Raw genomic sequence first — 15,910 nt, forward strand, 5'->3', positions numbered from 1 at the left:
TTTGAAACACTGCAAAGTCGACCCCATTGGCCTCAACTATACCCATGTTCCGCAACACCTCATGGCAGTGGTCTAAATAATCCCGTGGCTCCTGAGAAGGTGCATCACTGAAATGAACAGGGAAGAGCTTGGTAAACTTATCCAACCTCAACAAAGCCTCAGAAGACATAGAGGGCCTATCGCCGGCCAGTGACGCAACAACCGGTTGAACTGCCCCAACTGGCGAGGATGTTGGAGTCTGATGCTGGGGAGCCACCTGCTCCAAGGTGTGAGTAGCGGGAGTCGGTGCTCCTCCCCCAACCCAAGAGACGACTGGTGCCACCGAAAATGTACCGGCTTGGGCCACACTCTCTATAAGGCCCACCAAACGAACTACAGTATCTTGAAGCACTAGAGTGGCTATGAACCCCTACGGGACTAGAGCTAGTCTGAGGTTCCACTGTAGGTGCTACTGCCCGAGCTCTAAGCTAAGCTCTGTCTCAGCCTCAGCGTCTAGCTCGACCTCAGCCTCAGCCTCTGACCCTGTTAGTAGCTATCATAGGGGCTCTTGCTCATGTCCGGCTGCAGATGTTGTGCGTGTTCTCGCCATCTGCAAGAGAACAAGAATTAGAATGGTTCAATCATCAATGATAGAATAAAATCGCAAGATAGAGAAAGAAAGAAATGAAATCTTTCCTAACTCCATAGCATCTGGAAGATAAGTACATACGTCTCTGTACTGATCCTCCAGATTCTACTAAGCTTGCTCATGACTCGTGAGACCTAGGAAACCTAGTGTTCTGATAGCAACTTGTCACAACTCGGAATCCCAACCTCGGGGTCGTGATGAAGACTAATATTCACTTGCTAGGCAAGCCGACATGAGATAGATAAATAGCCAAACTTTAACACTTTAAACAAAATGATGATAAATAACGTGAGATAGGAACACAATCTAATACAGTACCAACATAAGTCATGTAATAATATCTACTACTAAAGATACGAAGTCACGAGTACACGAGCAACTAGAAGTTCTACAAATAGAGTCTAAAATAAAAACAACAGTTTTGAAGGAAATGAACAGTAAAAGAGGGAAGAGGAAGGGGACTTCAAGGGTCGAGCCTAACCTCAATGAGGTAGTGACGAGGCTATGACATGGCACCTATGTAAATAAACCTGTACAACTATATATATACGAAAAAGTAACAAAAAAAGAGATTAACAATGTACAACTGGGAGGGGACATGCGAAAGGGGAAAAATAGGACAACTACGGTATGAATGACATCACGTAATAGCCAAATAAATCATTAACCAATAAAGAAAGATAAACCAATGATATAAAAAATGGCACGACATCACCCTTCATGCTTTAACACTCTTCCTTACCAAGAAATGATGACATAAGTAAAATGGAATGGCGCAACATCACCGTTCGTGCTTTTACTCTCGATCTCACTATTTAACAATGAATAAATGAGATGAACGGCATGACATCACCCTTTATGATTTTACTTTCTCCTCGCCATAATATAATGAATAAATGATATAAATGGCACGACATCACCCTTCGTGCTTTAATTCTCTTCCTCACTATGTATTAATCAATAAATGAGATAAATGCAATGGCACTATATCACTCTTTGTGCTTTAACACTCTTCCTTACCATGTAATAGAGATAATATAAATTCGGGAAATAAATAATGCGGAGAATGTATCTAACGCCAAATATGATGCCAAGATACCAAACTTCAACTTCCAAAATACTCAATAATTACTAACTAAGCAATAATTACAGAAGGAATGATCAAATAAGTAATAATCTAACCTAAGCATGGATATCATAATTTAAAAGGCAATAAATCACAAGGAAACAAGTTCCACCCGCATGCTTTCACCCAACAACAACGTATAAGTACTTGTGACCTTACATATATGTTGTACCCATACATTAAACACATAGAAAATAGGCAAACGAGTCCTAATCCCTCAAGTCAAGATTAACCACAATATTTACCTTGCTCCGCAATCAAATCAAGGCTTAACCGGGGTCTTTCCTCTAAATTTTGCCTCCAAACCAATTGAATCTAACCAAATACGGTTCAAACAATTCAAAATAAGCTTTAAAAACTACCCATGAGTGAAAAACATTCAGGCTTTAATGATTTCGGAAAGAGTCAACAAAAGTCAACCCCGGGTCCTCTTGGTCAAAACCCGAGAATCATACAAAAACCCAATTACCCATTCACCCCTGAGCCCGATTATGTAATAAGTTTTGAACTTCGACCTCAATTTGAGGTCTAAATCTCAATTTTTACAAAAACCCTCAATTCCACTCAAATACCTAATTTCCTACTATGTAGGAGCATATATTAAGGCTAGAAATCAATGGGTGTTGATAGAAATTGAAGAAAATGAGTTAAAGTACACTACCCTATGAAGTAGGGATGAAATCTCTCTTCAAAATCGCCTCTAGGCCAAGCTCTAATGAGAAGATGTTGAAAAATGGGTGAAATCCTGATTTTTAGAAGTTTAAATGACTGGGCGTCACCTGTTCATCGCATTCGCGATACACTTGATGCGTTCGCGAAGAGCACTGCCCAGTTGGCCATCGCGATCAAGATCAACCCTTCACGTTCGTGTAGGCTTAGCCCCCTTGCCTTCCCGTTCGCGAGCCTGGGCTCGCGTTCATGTAGAGTAAAGTTCAATTCCCCAGTCCCCCTCCTAACACTATGCATTCGCGAAGGAATGGTCGCGTTCGCGAATGGTAGATCCCTCACTGCTCTGCGTTTGCGACCAACTCCTCGTGTTTGTGATGAGTAATTTCCTCCCCAGCCCAGTTTTTCCTTTGTGATCGCGAGAGTACCTTCACGATCGCGAACCTCAAAAGGTCAGACTTCATCAACAACCAAAACCATCAGATTTCTTAAGTCCAAAATCACTCCGTAGCATATTCGAAACTCACCCGTATCACTCAGGCTCCAAACGAACATGTACATAATTATAATAATATCATACGAACTCGTTCGCGCGATCAAAATACCAAAATAACACCTAGAACTATGAATCAGACTTCAAAATGAATGATATTTTCAAAGACACTCAAGAACATGTAATTTTACAACCAGACGTCCGAATCACGTCGAATCAACTCCGTTTTGCACCAAATTTTTCAGACAAGTCATAAATACTGAAATGAACCTAAACTAAGTTCCACAACTATAATTCGAACCTGGTAGCAACAAAGTCAACCTACGATCAAACTTAGTAATTCTTTTAGCTTTCAAATTACTAGTTTTTAACAAATTACGTAAAATCAAGTTAGGGACTTACGAATTCGATTCCGGGCATACGCACAAGTCCTAAATCATGATACAAACCTACCAGGATCGTCAAAACACTAATCATGGTCCGTTTGCACAAAGTATTGACCGTAGTCAACTCAACTCAATTTTAGGGCTAAATATCACATTTTAATCAATTTTTCACATAAAAGTTTTTCGAAAAGAGACACGGACGGTGTGCGAAATTCGAGGAAGGCCAAACGGAGTTATTCGATGTCTTGAAATACAGAAATGGAAGCTAAAATTAAAAATGACTTATAGGGTCATCACACAAAATCTCCTCAAGCTGCTGGCTTCTAGAAGGAATGGAAGCGAAATTTAGTGATAATGTGGAGATATTTTGTCAAAGCCCAATAGCGGATGAAAAAGCATGCCGATCAAAATCGTCGCTTTGTTGAATACCAAGTAGGAGACAAAGTGATGGTAAAAATTCCAAAGGGATACTTGTTTGGAGGGGTCCATGACCCTCACCTATTGCAAAAGTACATTGGACTTTTGTCCATTGAGAAGCGCATTGGGAAAGTTGCATACCGGGTGGATACCCTATCCCGGTGGAAGACTCTTCCAGTCTTCCATGTCAGACTTCTGAAACCTTTTTGGGAAGACATGGAGGATCCTTCATGGAGCCAACTCATAATACCCAGTATTCGAGGCCCTAATTTAACAGGTAAAAGGTGTGTAGAAGTTATTCTTGATGATCGAGTGGTTCATGCTTCAAAGAAAGATCACCAAGAGTTCTTGGTGAAATGGAAGAGAGGGGAACAAACCTCAAAGCCTACAAAAGCCTGATCGATTATTATCTTGCAAGTAAGGTGCTGAGGACATCTCCAACTCAGGTGGGGCAGAATGTCATGGGCGGCTTTCCAACCATGCCTATGACCCCTTGGAGGCGCCCCATGGTGTCCTCGCAAGCCTTCCAATGCCTAGCTCCATGGATGACCACGTGATCTTGGCCGCGCTAAGTGACAAGCGCGACTGTGCCTATGTCACCCCAACGATAGCCCTCTCCAGTGCCCAGCCGCAAGTAGATGCCAACAGTGCCACACGCGCAAACTCTGATGCTAAAGACAAGGTTGCTGCCAATGGACCTACTTCTATTTTGTAGGAATCTAAGTCATTTTTATTGTAAATATAGAGTAGTTTTACTTCCTGTATTTTCATTATGTCTCTCTAGCTTAGTTATATCATGTCCTGTAACTTTGATTTATTTTTTTAAGCATTATTAGGTGGATCAAGCAATCAAACTTTCAAGCAAGTAAATAATTCTCTGTACTGGTGTCTCTCCCCCTCGATACCGTGTTACCTTTCTGTAATAGCTTTCATTAATGCAATAAAGCTTTTTTTATTTCTCCTTCTCTTTTCTATTCTCTCAATTACTATTGAAATTGATTTTCCCGTATGACACTGACAGTCTCGTCTATCGTACGGAGGGGACCCCGTTTGGAGGATAGTAACTGCATGGACATCCATTTCTTAGCCTTACATCGTCCTTCCAAGGAATCTCAGGATGACGTCGAGTAACAGTAAGTTTGTGCGCTCAAATACAACAATTTTGTAACTCGTTTACTATAGCAACTTGCCAGTAATTCACTAAAATCAATTGCCTTTTAAGAAACATCAAATGCATATAGGTCATTACCGGAGGTGGAGTTAAAAATTTAAATTTATGGATTTTCGCTTGCAGAAAAGGTGGCTTACTGGGTTCAGGATAAATTATTTATACATATTAAGTGAATTTTTAAAAATAAAATACTCCTCCTGTTTCAATTTACGTGAACCTATTTGACTGTGCACGTAATTTAAGAAAAGAGATAAGACTTTTAAACTTGTGGTGTAAAATGAGGCACATATATTTTGTGTGGCTATAAATCATTGTATAAAAGTAAATTGTTTCCAAATAAGAAAATAAGTCATTCTTTTTAGCACGGACTAAAAAAAAAAAATATGTTCACATAAATTAAAAAGGGGAGTATATGATTTGAGCCATAGCTATTATTCTACCAAACCCGTATATAGTACACAACCCTCTTTCCCAGTCATAACATTTGAAAAAAGTGTTATCCATAATAAATCTGCACAATTCATTGAGATTTCAGACAAGTTGCTCAATTGTTCAGAAGAGCAATTCCATCTACTACTAAGTAAAACATAGATTCTTTCTGCGGATTTGCGATCGTAGTCAGTAACAGCGAAGAGTTTATTATATTATAATATCCTCATACGGAAAAACAAATAAAATACTGGAACAACATAAGACCTTTTATCCATAGTTTAAGACCTTGAAGAAATGGATGACTAAAGACACGACGACAAGCTATTCGACGACTAAATATTAAAGGATAATAATGGACTGACAGAAAGACTCACATATTGAAAACAAACAAACATCACTGAAAATCTCAAATAAAGCAAATGACAAACTCAAGCAAACTGGATAAACTCTTCCCTGATGATAATTGATAATGGCCTCCAATTAATTCCAAATTAATTAGACGCGGAAGTCTCACCGCCGTCAGCGTCAACAGCAACATTCAAATCATTCATCATACAACTTTCAACAGAATAGGGCCCTGTGCTACGATTCTGAATTTCTTGGATGATATCCAAAAGTTTCTCTAGTTTTTCCTTTTGTACCATCAACAATTCATACTCCTTATTGCGATTAGATTCAACTATATTAGAATAATTATTTTTACCATCATTTAGTTTCCACTTTAAAAACTTATCTGCTATTGTGTCAAAATGATGAGGGGATCCATAAGTATATGGTTTTCCACTTGGGGAGAAGATAAGAAGACCAACTTCTGCCCCCGTCGTAATCGAAAGTTCATGTGTTTTTTTGAAAATGATTGCCTTTGTCTTTGCGAAAGCTGTTAAACATTCAACCATAGATTCTAGCGCTTTTATTTCCGCCTTTTGCCTGCTCAAACTCTTGTTTTTTGCCATTGCAAAAGCGTTAAAGAAAGGTGAAAGAAGGTAATTTGACTCTATTAGCGCTTGAGAAACTCTAAGGAGAAAGCCACTTTATTTATAGGCGGCAATATTCTTTTGAGTCTATTTTTTGTTCCACTTTATTAATGAGTTGCATATTATGTGATTTTTTTTAGAGATTTAAAACAATCCAAAATACTATAATATGATTATTCCCAATTTTGAAGGAACTAGAGTTACATATAATTTTCATTCAAATTAATATCTCCATTACTTATATTTTGGGAGTATGCTAGAAAATTAGTTTGACTATCATGTCAAGTTAGATCTTTTACTATTTCCTCAGTAGATAACTCCAACTAAAAGATTAGCTACTTCTAGTTAGTTGTTTGATACTTTGTTAGATTTATGAAATATGTTCCTTTATTATTTTTCTATTTTTGCATCATTTTTACCATTTCACTTTTATTCTCAAGATTTTAGTGATATGTCATGATGCTTACTGATAATAAATTAATAACTATAAAGCATATATTTATTAGATTTCACACCTAAACTTTTGGATGTTCAACCAGTGAAACTTTTTATCTATTTATGCATTACTAGATGGATATACAAGATTTTAGTTAAACCCTTATAAATTGGTTTTTTTCACAACCCAAAATCCAACTAGTCATGATGGAACCTAACCCAAACCGCCAGGTAAGCCAATTAGCAATTATCCAATTTTATAAGATTTATTAAAAAAAGAAATAATAATACAACTACTTTTATATAAGAATTTTTCAAGGACTGGTAGTACAAATCATAAGCTTCTAAGATATAGAGTTTACAAAGCTGGTTTAAAATAAAATACACCATCTGTCTGAAACATACATGAACATATATGAAATACTAAAGCTACCAAGATCAAGAGGCAACTATGACTGGAACGCAGGTACATCTTCAGATCCAGCTCCTGCCGTACGCGGCTACACCAACATCCAATATCTGCACGCAAGGTGCATAAGTGTAGTATGAGTACAACCGACCCCGTGTACTAAATAAGTAACAAACCTAACATTTGGTTGAAAGTAGTGACGAGCTGGAACAAGGCTCAGAGTCCAACTCCAATAAACAACAACAATCATAACAATAATAATAAAATGGCACGTGAAAATAACTTAGAGGTAAGATGCTCAACTCGCTTACCGTTGTGGAAAGATAGGCATGCTTTTCAAGTATAACAGTAAATCCCAAATCATTCACCGAAAGCACCAAAAGCATATGAATAAGTTTGAAAACCGTGATTTTTCCCAAAAAAACCTTTCAACAATAAATAAGATATTTCGTTTTCAGATAGCACGAGGAAAATACATCTCTATACCTGCATGTCAATATATAGGTGAAATCATGAATGTCACCAAAGCCGGGTAGCAGAAGAAAATACATCTCTATACATGTATCTCAAATACGCATTTCAAATGCAATGCATCTCAATTATGAACTCATCTACTTACCCTCTCAGAGTATTCCATCTCACTGTCTTGTATTCTTACTCATCATGCTCAATACTCACCACACTCAGTCATTCAATACTGTGCAGGGAAAATCCAGCCCAAATGCAAATCAACCAAGGCAGATCCAACCTAAAGATGCAAATAAACCAGGGCAGATCCAACCCAATACAAATGAACTAGGGAAGATCCAACCCAAATGTAAACGATTCCTAGTAATTGCGCCCACTGTGGGTGTGCAGAATCCGGAGGGGCCGATTCAGTCTAAGCACTATAATAAGTCAAGTCATGAATCAATAAAACATGCTACGACATGCAGCCCGATCCCATAAATATTACTCACAACAGGCCCTAGATCTCGCTCAATGATCAACCTCTCCAGTCTCTCGGGCTCACAACACCCATGCCAAGCAGCCCTAATCAATGATATAAGATGTGAAAATATACGATAACAGAGATTGGGATATGATAAGTAATGATGAATGCGACTGAGTACAAAACTACAATTAAGCAAATAACCCAACAGCAAATAACGACCACTGTGGGTCCCAATAGTACCAGCATATATCCTAAACATAATTTCTAGCATAAATTACTACTCAAGTGCTCTAACACATAGAGTACAGTAAACTGTTCAGATAAGCTAGCTACACAGTTCCATGGAATCGACTAAATCACAATTCATACGGTGCACGCCCGCACGCCCGTCACCTAGCATGCGCGTCATCTTAACATTAATCATGTAACACGTAATTCGGGGTTTCATACTTTCACCACCAAGTTTAGAAGTGTTACTTACCTCAAACAAGCTAAATCCAATACCGAGCAAGCCAAACGATGCTCCAAAATTCCATCACGCGCGTACCAACCTCAAAATAGATCGAAACTAGCCAAAAGCAAATCAAATACATCAAATAATTCCAAACGAAACCCAATCGATAAAGGTCGAATCTTTAATCAAAAGCCCAAAATCATCCCAAAAGTCCAACCCGGACTCACGCCTCGGAACTAGATGAAACTTATAAAATCCGATAACCCATTCAATTATGAGTCCAAACATAGTAGTTTCACTCAAATCCAACTTTGAATCAATGTTCAAAACTCAAAAAGTCGCTTTATGAAATTTAGAAAAAATCCCCTAATTTTCTCTTTAAAATGCATCAACCAATTGCAGAAAATGAAGATAGATTTGCGAAATATAATAAAAACCGAGTATAGAATACTTACCCCAATCTTCGTGATGAAAATCGCTTCAAAACGCGCTACAATCTGAGCCTCAAATTTCAAAATATGATAAAAGAACCAAAAACCTAGATTTAATAATGTTCTAACCAGACCTCGTGGCTTCTGCGACATCTCAGCCACTTTTGCAACATCTCTTCTGTGACTATCTTTTTGTTTCTCGATAACCACTAACCAGCCGACCCCTCGCACCTACGGATCTCCATCCACTTCTGCGAAATCGTAGGTGCGAAGCCAAACACGCTTCTAAGCTCCAACTCGCTTCTGTGCCCAAGACCATCTCTTCTGCGAGGCCGCAGATGCACCCAATTTCCGCACCTGCGAAGACTCCAATCTCCACCCCTTTACGTGGGTGCGACCGTATTACCGCTTCTGCGATCACCGCACCTGCACAAAACCAACCGCAGGTGCGCAACACTAGAACCAACACTTCTTCAACAATATAGCATGAGACAAAAATGATCTGAACCACGTTCGAAACTTACCAGAGCCCCATGGAACCCCGTCCAAATATACCAACAAGTCCCTTAACATAACACGGACCTACTTGAGGTCTCAAATAACACATAATAATATCGAAACAATGCATCGCACCTCAATTCAAACTTAATGAACTTTTAAATTTTAAACTTTCAAAACTCGCGCTGTAACATATCAAATCAACTCGGAATGAACTCAAATTTTGTACACAAGTCCCAAATGACATAATGAAACTATTTCAATTTCTAGAACCACAATTCGAACTCGATTTCATCAAAGTCAACTCCCAGTAAAACTTATGAACTTTCCAAACTTTCAAATTTCCAACTTTCGCCAATTAGCGCTGAAACCTTCTAAAAATATCCAAATATAAATTCGGGCATACGCCCGAGTCCAAAATCACCATCCTGACCTAACAGAACCATCAAAACTCTGTTCCGAGGTCAAAGTCATAAAATTCAAACTTGGTCAACTCTTCCAACTTAAAGCTTCAACAATGAAATTCATTCTTCCAAATCGATTTCAAATAACCCGAAACGAAGTTACTCATGCCCTCAACTACCGAGCGAAGTACATTTGCTCAAAATGACCGGTCGGTTCGTTACAGTTCTCTCCCTCTTCATAAGCATTAGGTTATTATCTTCATACGTTTTTCTATTACTGAAGCCATATTAATTTAAGAAAGGGTAACATGAGAAAAATTAATTTATCAAGCTATTGTTTTGTGGGTAAATTATACTTTTATTACCAGTTGAGAAGTTATAGCTCAAAGAAAAATGAGAATGAGAGACATACTGTACATCTCAAGTATGCCGAATTATATCTCACTACACAACTAAGAATAATATTTCTAACTAGGATAGAAGTCCAATCAATTTAATCTATTACCTACTTTCGGATTCATCATTCCTCTTACAAATACTTCTTTCATCTTGATGATAACTTCTACCGGTCTTCTTTTGTATTGAAATACAACTTGATTCCATTCCTGCCATAGAAAGTAAATACTTGCAGCTAGAGACATCCTATATATTGTAGCTACAACATTTTTGCCGCCGCTAACTCTCACATACCATCGTAATTCCTCAATCGTTTTTCCTCAAGCTGGTTTTTTCTCCCCCCTTTTCATCAAAATGCTCCCAGCATAGGAGCCTATGGTTGTGTTTACCCGTAAAATGATACAATTTGTAACGTAGTTTATCGACGCATGAATTAATTTTATCCAAGAATATAAAATAACTATGAACGAAAATAAATTAATTAAGGAAACTCGAAGAAAATACAGGCCTGGTTGTATAATGAGATTTTCTGGAAGCAAGAATAAGAGCTAAGTATAAAGCATAAATAATGTTTAATAGAGTAAGAACAAGTTTGGCCTTTTTGTGTACAAATATTTTGTGTCTACAATGAGTACAAATTCTTTTATTTACGGCTCAATTCAAGAAGACAAGATCCCCAAATTAAACTTTTTTTAAATATAAATAAAAAGCCCTCTTGATGGCTACATAACGATTGAGTATTAATGCTAAGATTCTTTGTAATGACTGCTCATTAAATGCTACTTTTTTCAAACGATATCTTCCTTTCAAACATTCGTCCCTAGATCCAGTGCCTTCGGATCTTATACAACACTTGTCATATGTTCGTAACCGGTGCCAGCTATTTGCTGATTCATATCCTATTTATCTTTATTACCACATGTCAACTCGACGAGCATCCACCTGCCATTCATCAATTTTATCCCATACATATAGCCCCCCTACTTACGAGTGACTAAACTTTATGTTACCGGAAAGTAGATAACATCCCCTTCCTTGGCGGAAAAGTTTCTGAATGGTTTCTGTCATTTGAAAGGACACACATATCCTTGCATTTAATGTGACAAACACGTGTTATCCCGTAATTCGGCAAATATTTTTTCCAGTTACATAGGTAATGATTTTCTTGTATTCTGCCACCTATAAACTTCTCCCCTTCTTACCACTTTTACCTTTAACTTTTACAAAATTTAATTCTTCGAATTTTCTTAGAGATTTTCTGCAATCCCCTATTTCTCAGTAAAACCTTCTTTCATCATCATGTCTTCTACTACCTCTTCCCTTGGTAGCTTTGGCATTTACATCAGTGGTGGCCCTTCTAATAAGAATAAAACTAAGGAAGCGCATGCCAGTCCTCCTCCTACTAGCACAATCATTCCCTCTCAACTAAATTCTGAGACAGATCTTCAATTTCAACAGAAACTCCCTAACTCTAAAAATGACAAAAACAAACTTGTCATTAGATATCCTTCTTCCATCCATCCATCCAGTATCTATGTTGTGAAAGAATATTACGACTAGAATAACATTAAAGTTTTAGCTTCTAATGAAGTGGAAAGGATCACTTTTAGCAAACCTGGGTAAATGTACATTTACACGTATCCTTTCACTTTAAGGATGGGTCGAGAAATCGATTCCATCATTTTAGAGTTTTGTCACAATTACCAAGTTTGCTTGGCTTAGGTAGGTCCATCAATATGGTTAGCGGTAACTTGCCTTCGGGTTCTGTGCTCCCGGGCTGGTGAAACCCTCACTTTGGCTCACTTGATCAACATTTACTCTACAAAGATTGAGGTGTGATCAAACTCGCAATCGTGGTCACCATGAAATCATCACTAGTGTTGATGATGATAACAACCATAGTTGTATGGAGAGGTTCATTGTCATTGATACTAGGGACATTCTACCAGCGACAACACCTATTATCCCTGAATCCTGGAACTTCACTCATAAGTTTTTCGAATACCCCTCTTTCATCGCGTTAAAGAAAATTCTCTTCTTTGATAACTTTCCCTTCACATTTAAGCTACTTGTTGGGTTCGTCCAATGGTTTAGAATTTAACTCAATGGGTACAAAAATATTTAGATGTCTCTATACCAAATTCACGTAAGTGAAAACAGTTTTACCCAAATTCAACTGGAAGGCTAAGAACCATAGTAAATTAAACTTTCCCTTTTCCTTTTTAATCTTCAACATGATGCAATATACATTGGTTGACTCCCTTTCTTAATAAGTAGGTTTTTCGAAGGGTTCTTCTTTCTGCCCCCACTGTTGAGGTTTTACATGATTCAATGGTGGCTCATCAACAAATTCGAGCAGCCATTGACCGGAAGAGGGTTCATGATGCCGGTATTGCTTCTAGTGAAGGCTCATCATCCTTGAGTCCCCGGACCAAGGAGAAAAAACTAAAAAGAAGACGTACCTCCAAGGCTGAGACTCAGGAGAATCCTTTTGTAAAAGGAACCCTAGTAGGACCGACCACAGTGGTCCTTGATGAAGATGAAATTGAGGACGATGATGAAGAAGTTTCTCTTCAAATAAGAAGAAAAAGAACTTCCCCTGCTCAATCAGAAGAAATTCGAGGACTCTTTACTGAAATGAAAATAGTTGAAACCGCAGAGTCCCATTTTCGGGCTCCAGTTTCTGCTTTCGCTCAGAGGAGTTCTACCTTTGATATTCCTCCACCTCCTTTTTCAATACCAGCTTCTGCATCATTAGCTCCTGCTGCACCACCGGCCCCAACTAAACAAATGGAAGATGCTCGTTCCCATCAGTCACTCGATCATGGGAACATTGAGAATACTTTTTCGGCACCCATTCAAGACCCCGACGGTAAACATAGTGTCACTCTTTCGATTTTAAATTAGTGACACTTACTTTCTAATCGGTGGGTGTTTCCAACTACTTGAAGCCTTTGGCGTCGATCAAGAACCGACGAAAGATGAAGGCTGTTTCTGCAAAATTTCTGATCAATAATAGCATGTATTTTGCTGCTTAGGTATCATCTTACTCTTCGTTCTTACCTTTTCTCCTGCTAAAAATTATCCTTTATAACTTTATTCTTTGACTTTTCAGGCTAACCTCCTTGCCTCCGAGGGCTTGCATAGGATGATCTAAGCAAACGAAAAACTTACTGCCGAGCGAGATCTAATTGTTGTTGAACGATATCAACTCGCTTAGCACCTCTTGGCTTTAAGGAAAGATTTGCTCAAATGAGCAAACTTGAAGAATAGTTGGAGCAATCTGATCAAGAAAAGATGGTTTACAACCAAGAGGTCACTCAGCTGCATACAAAACATGAGGAGTTGAAGGTCAAGTGGGATGAGCTCCTGAATGTTGTGACTGTGGCATCAGAACATGAGTCTACTTCCATGGAATAAATCAACAACTTGGAAGTAAACTTGTGTTCCAAAACCGAAGAAGTTTATGCGGCCGAAGAGAAGAGAGCAAGGATGGAGGAAAGACTAAAAAAGATCATGGATCAAAACCCCAAACACGTGGGGACAAATACTAATCTTTTCCAGACCTATGGTATCGTGAGGACTGAAAACGACCATTTGGAGTCCAAAATTAAAAATCTCAAAGCCAAACTCTAGGATCAAGAGGATTCATTCCTTCTTGAGAAAACTTATTCAATTTATCCTATGAGGAGGGATATTTAAGAGGATGTCAAAAAAGGAATTCCTAACATAGACAATTCAATATTTGAAGCTCTCAATTTGTAAACAACTGGCTAAAGAACATTCCTGCCCAGTCTACTACTTCAAGCTTGATGTGCGCAAAACACAACACAAAATTATTGCTCGCTAGTCAAATATAGTATAGTTAAATTATCGTCTCCACAGGGATTGGATTTAAATAGTGTTCGAATAGTCTTTAATTAATTACTATCCAAGATAATTAATACTTGATTTTATGATTATCAACAATGATTAACTACAAAAAAATTAACCGATTAACAATTGATCAAAAATACACCTGATAAACAACAAAGAAATATCAATGAGAGAAATAAGGGTAATTGACTAGACAAGTGCAAGAAAATTGACTCGGGATCCAATTCTTGAGTTAGTTCACTCTATAATACTGTTGATTCTCAGGAATTCAATAGATAATTAGATTATACTTGAAGTTAATATTCCTCTTTTGATTAAACGTTAATTTCAGTAATTTGTCCAATTGAAGCACGATAAATAATTGCAGCGAATAAAGTAATGGTTATTGTCTAAAGGGTAATTTGTCACGAATATTTCCCTATTTTCTAGTTGGATTAACAATTCAAGAGTCTCTTTCGATTATCTATTTGAATCACAAATTTAAACTAGAGCATAAGATGTAAAGAAATTCAATATGAAGCTCCTCTTCTAATTAAGCAAAATAATAAATAAATTCACATTACAAATTAAAACTCCATAAATTAATTCAAATAATTATCAAGAATCGAATCCCTAATCAAGTTATCAAAACACCGTATTTGTCAACACCCTAATAGAAATTACTCCATAGCAATGGAAAAAGTCATCTTAATAAGGTTTAAAACCATAGAAAAAATCAATGCTAATGATTCGATACTGTCACGACCCGACCGGTCATTTTGATTTTTAGAACCATGTTCCCATGAATAAGACTCCCGTATGGGTTTTTACTATTTTATGACTTGCGGGGGGAGGGGGGGGGAGGGTTAGTTTGAGATTTGGAAGGGTTCAGATTGAAATCGGGACAAATGGTTCCTTAAGTTGACCTTAAAAGGATAAGTTTTACTTCGGTCAATATTTTGAGTAAACGACCTTGGAATCAGGAATTGACAGTCCCAACAGGTTCGTATGATGATTTTGGACTTGGGAGTATGCTCGGATCGGTTTTTGGATGACCCGGGAGCATTTCAGCGCCTAATAGTGAAGGCTGGTTCTTTGAAGGTTTAGAAGTTCTTTAGATTTGGTTTGGAGCGGGTTTTGGTGATATAGAGGTCCAAACAAAATTCTGAGATCGGGGATGGTTCCATAATGTCATTTAAGACTTGCACGCAAAATTTGGTGTCAATCCGAGTAGTTTAATTACGTTTCGGAGCATTGGGAGTAAATTTAAGAACTTGAAGTTCATAAGTTTGATTCAACTGGTTTTGGAGGTGCGATTATTAGTTTTAATATTATTCCGGGCATTCCGAGAGTTCAAGCGAGTTCGTTTTATGATTCCAAACTTGTTGGTATGTTCGAGCGGGGCCTTAGGGGTCCCAAGTGTCAATCCGACGAGGCTCGGACCAAGTTGGAAGTTTGGAGCAGCTGCTGAAGCTCTAGTTCAGTCATAATCGCACTTGTGCTTGGCCAGCCGTAGGTGCGAGCTCGCAGGTGCGAGCCAAGAACCGCAAAAGCAAACCATTAAGGGTAGCCCATCCACCGCAAATGTGAAATATTTGGCGCACCTGCGTAACCGCAGGTGCGAGGGACTTGATCGTAGGAGCGGACGGGCTCGTAGAAGCGGCCCCAATTGTCCCCAAATGAGGAGCCTGGCTAGGTGAGAGGAATGTGCACCTGCGGGGATATTTCCATTTCTAACACATTTTCTTTCACTCCTGGGCAGAAGGGTTCATTTAATACGGGACTTAGGCCATTTCTAACA

General features: G+C 38.2%; 1 protein-coding gene across 1 annotated transcript; it reads right to left on the minus strand.

The window, feature by feature from the left end:
* Positions 1–5,810: 5,810 nt before the first annotated feature.
* Positions 5,811–6,272, minus strand: LOC107779481 (MADS-box protein AGL71-like). Its single transcript, XM_016599926.2, has one exon. The coding sequence runs from the start codon at positions 6,270–6,272 to the stop codon at positions 5,811–5,813; it is 462 nt and encodes a 153-aa protein (XP_016455412.2).
* Between the last annotated feature and the right edge of the window lie 9,638 nt (positions 6,273–15,910).

This window comes from Nicotiana tabacum, chromosome 17 (genome assembly GCF_000715075.1).
Source record: "Nicotiana tabacum cultivar K326 chromosome 17, ASM71507v2, whole genome shotgun sequence".
Taxonomy (NCBI): Eukaryota; Viridiplantae; Streptophyta; class Magnoliopsida; order Solanales; family Solanaceae; genus Nicotiana; species Nicotiana tabacum.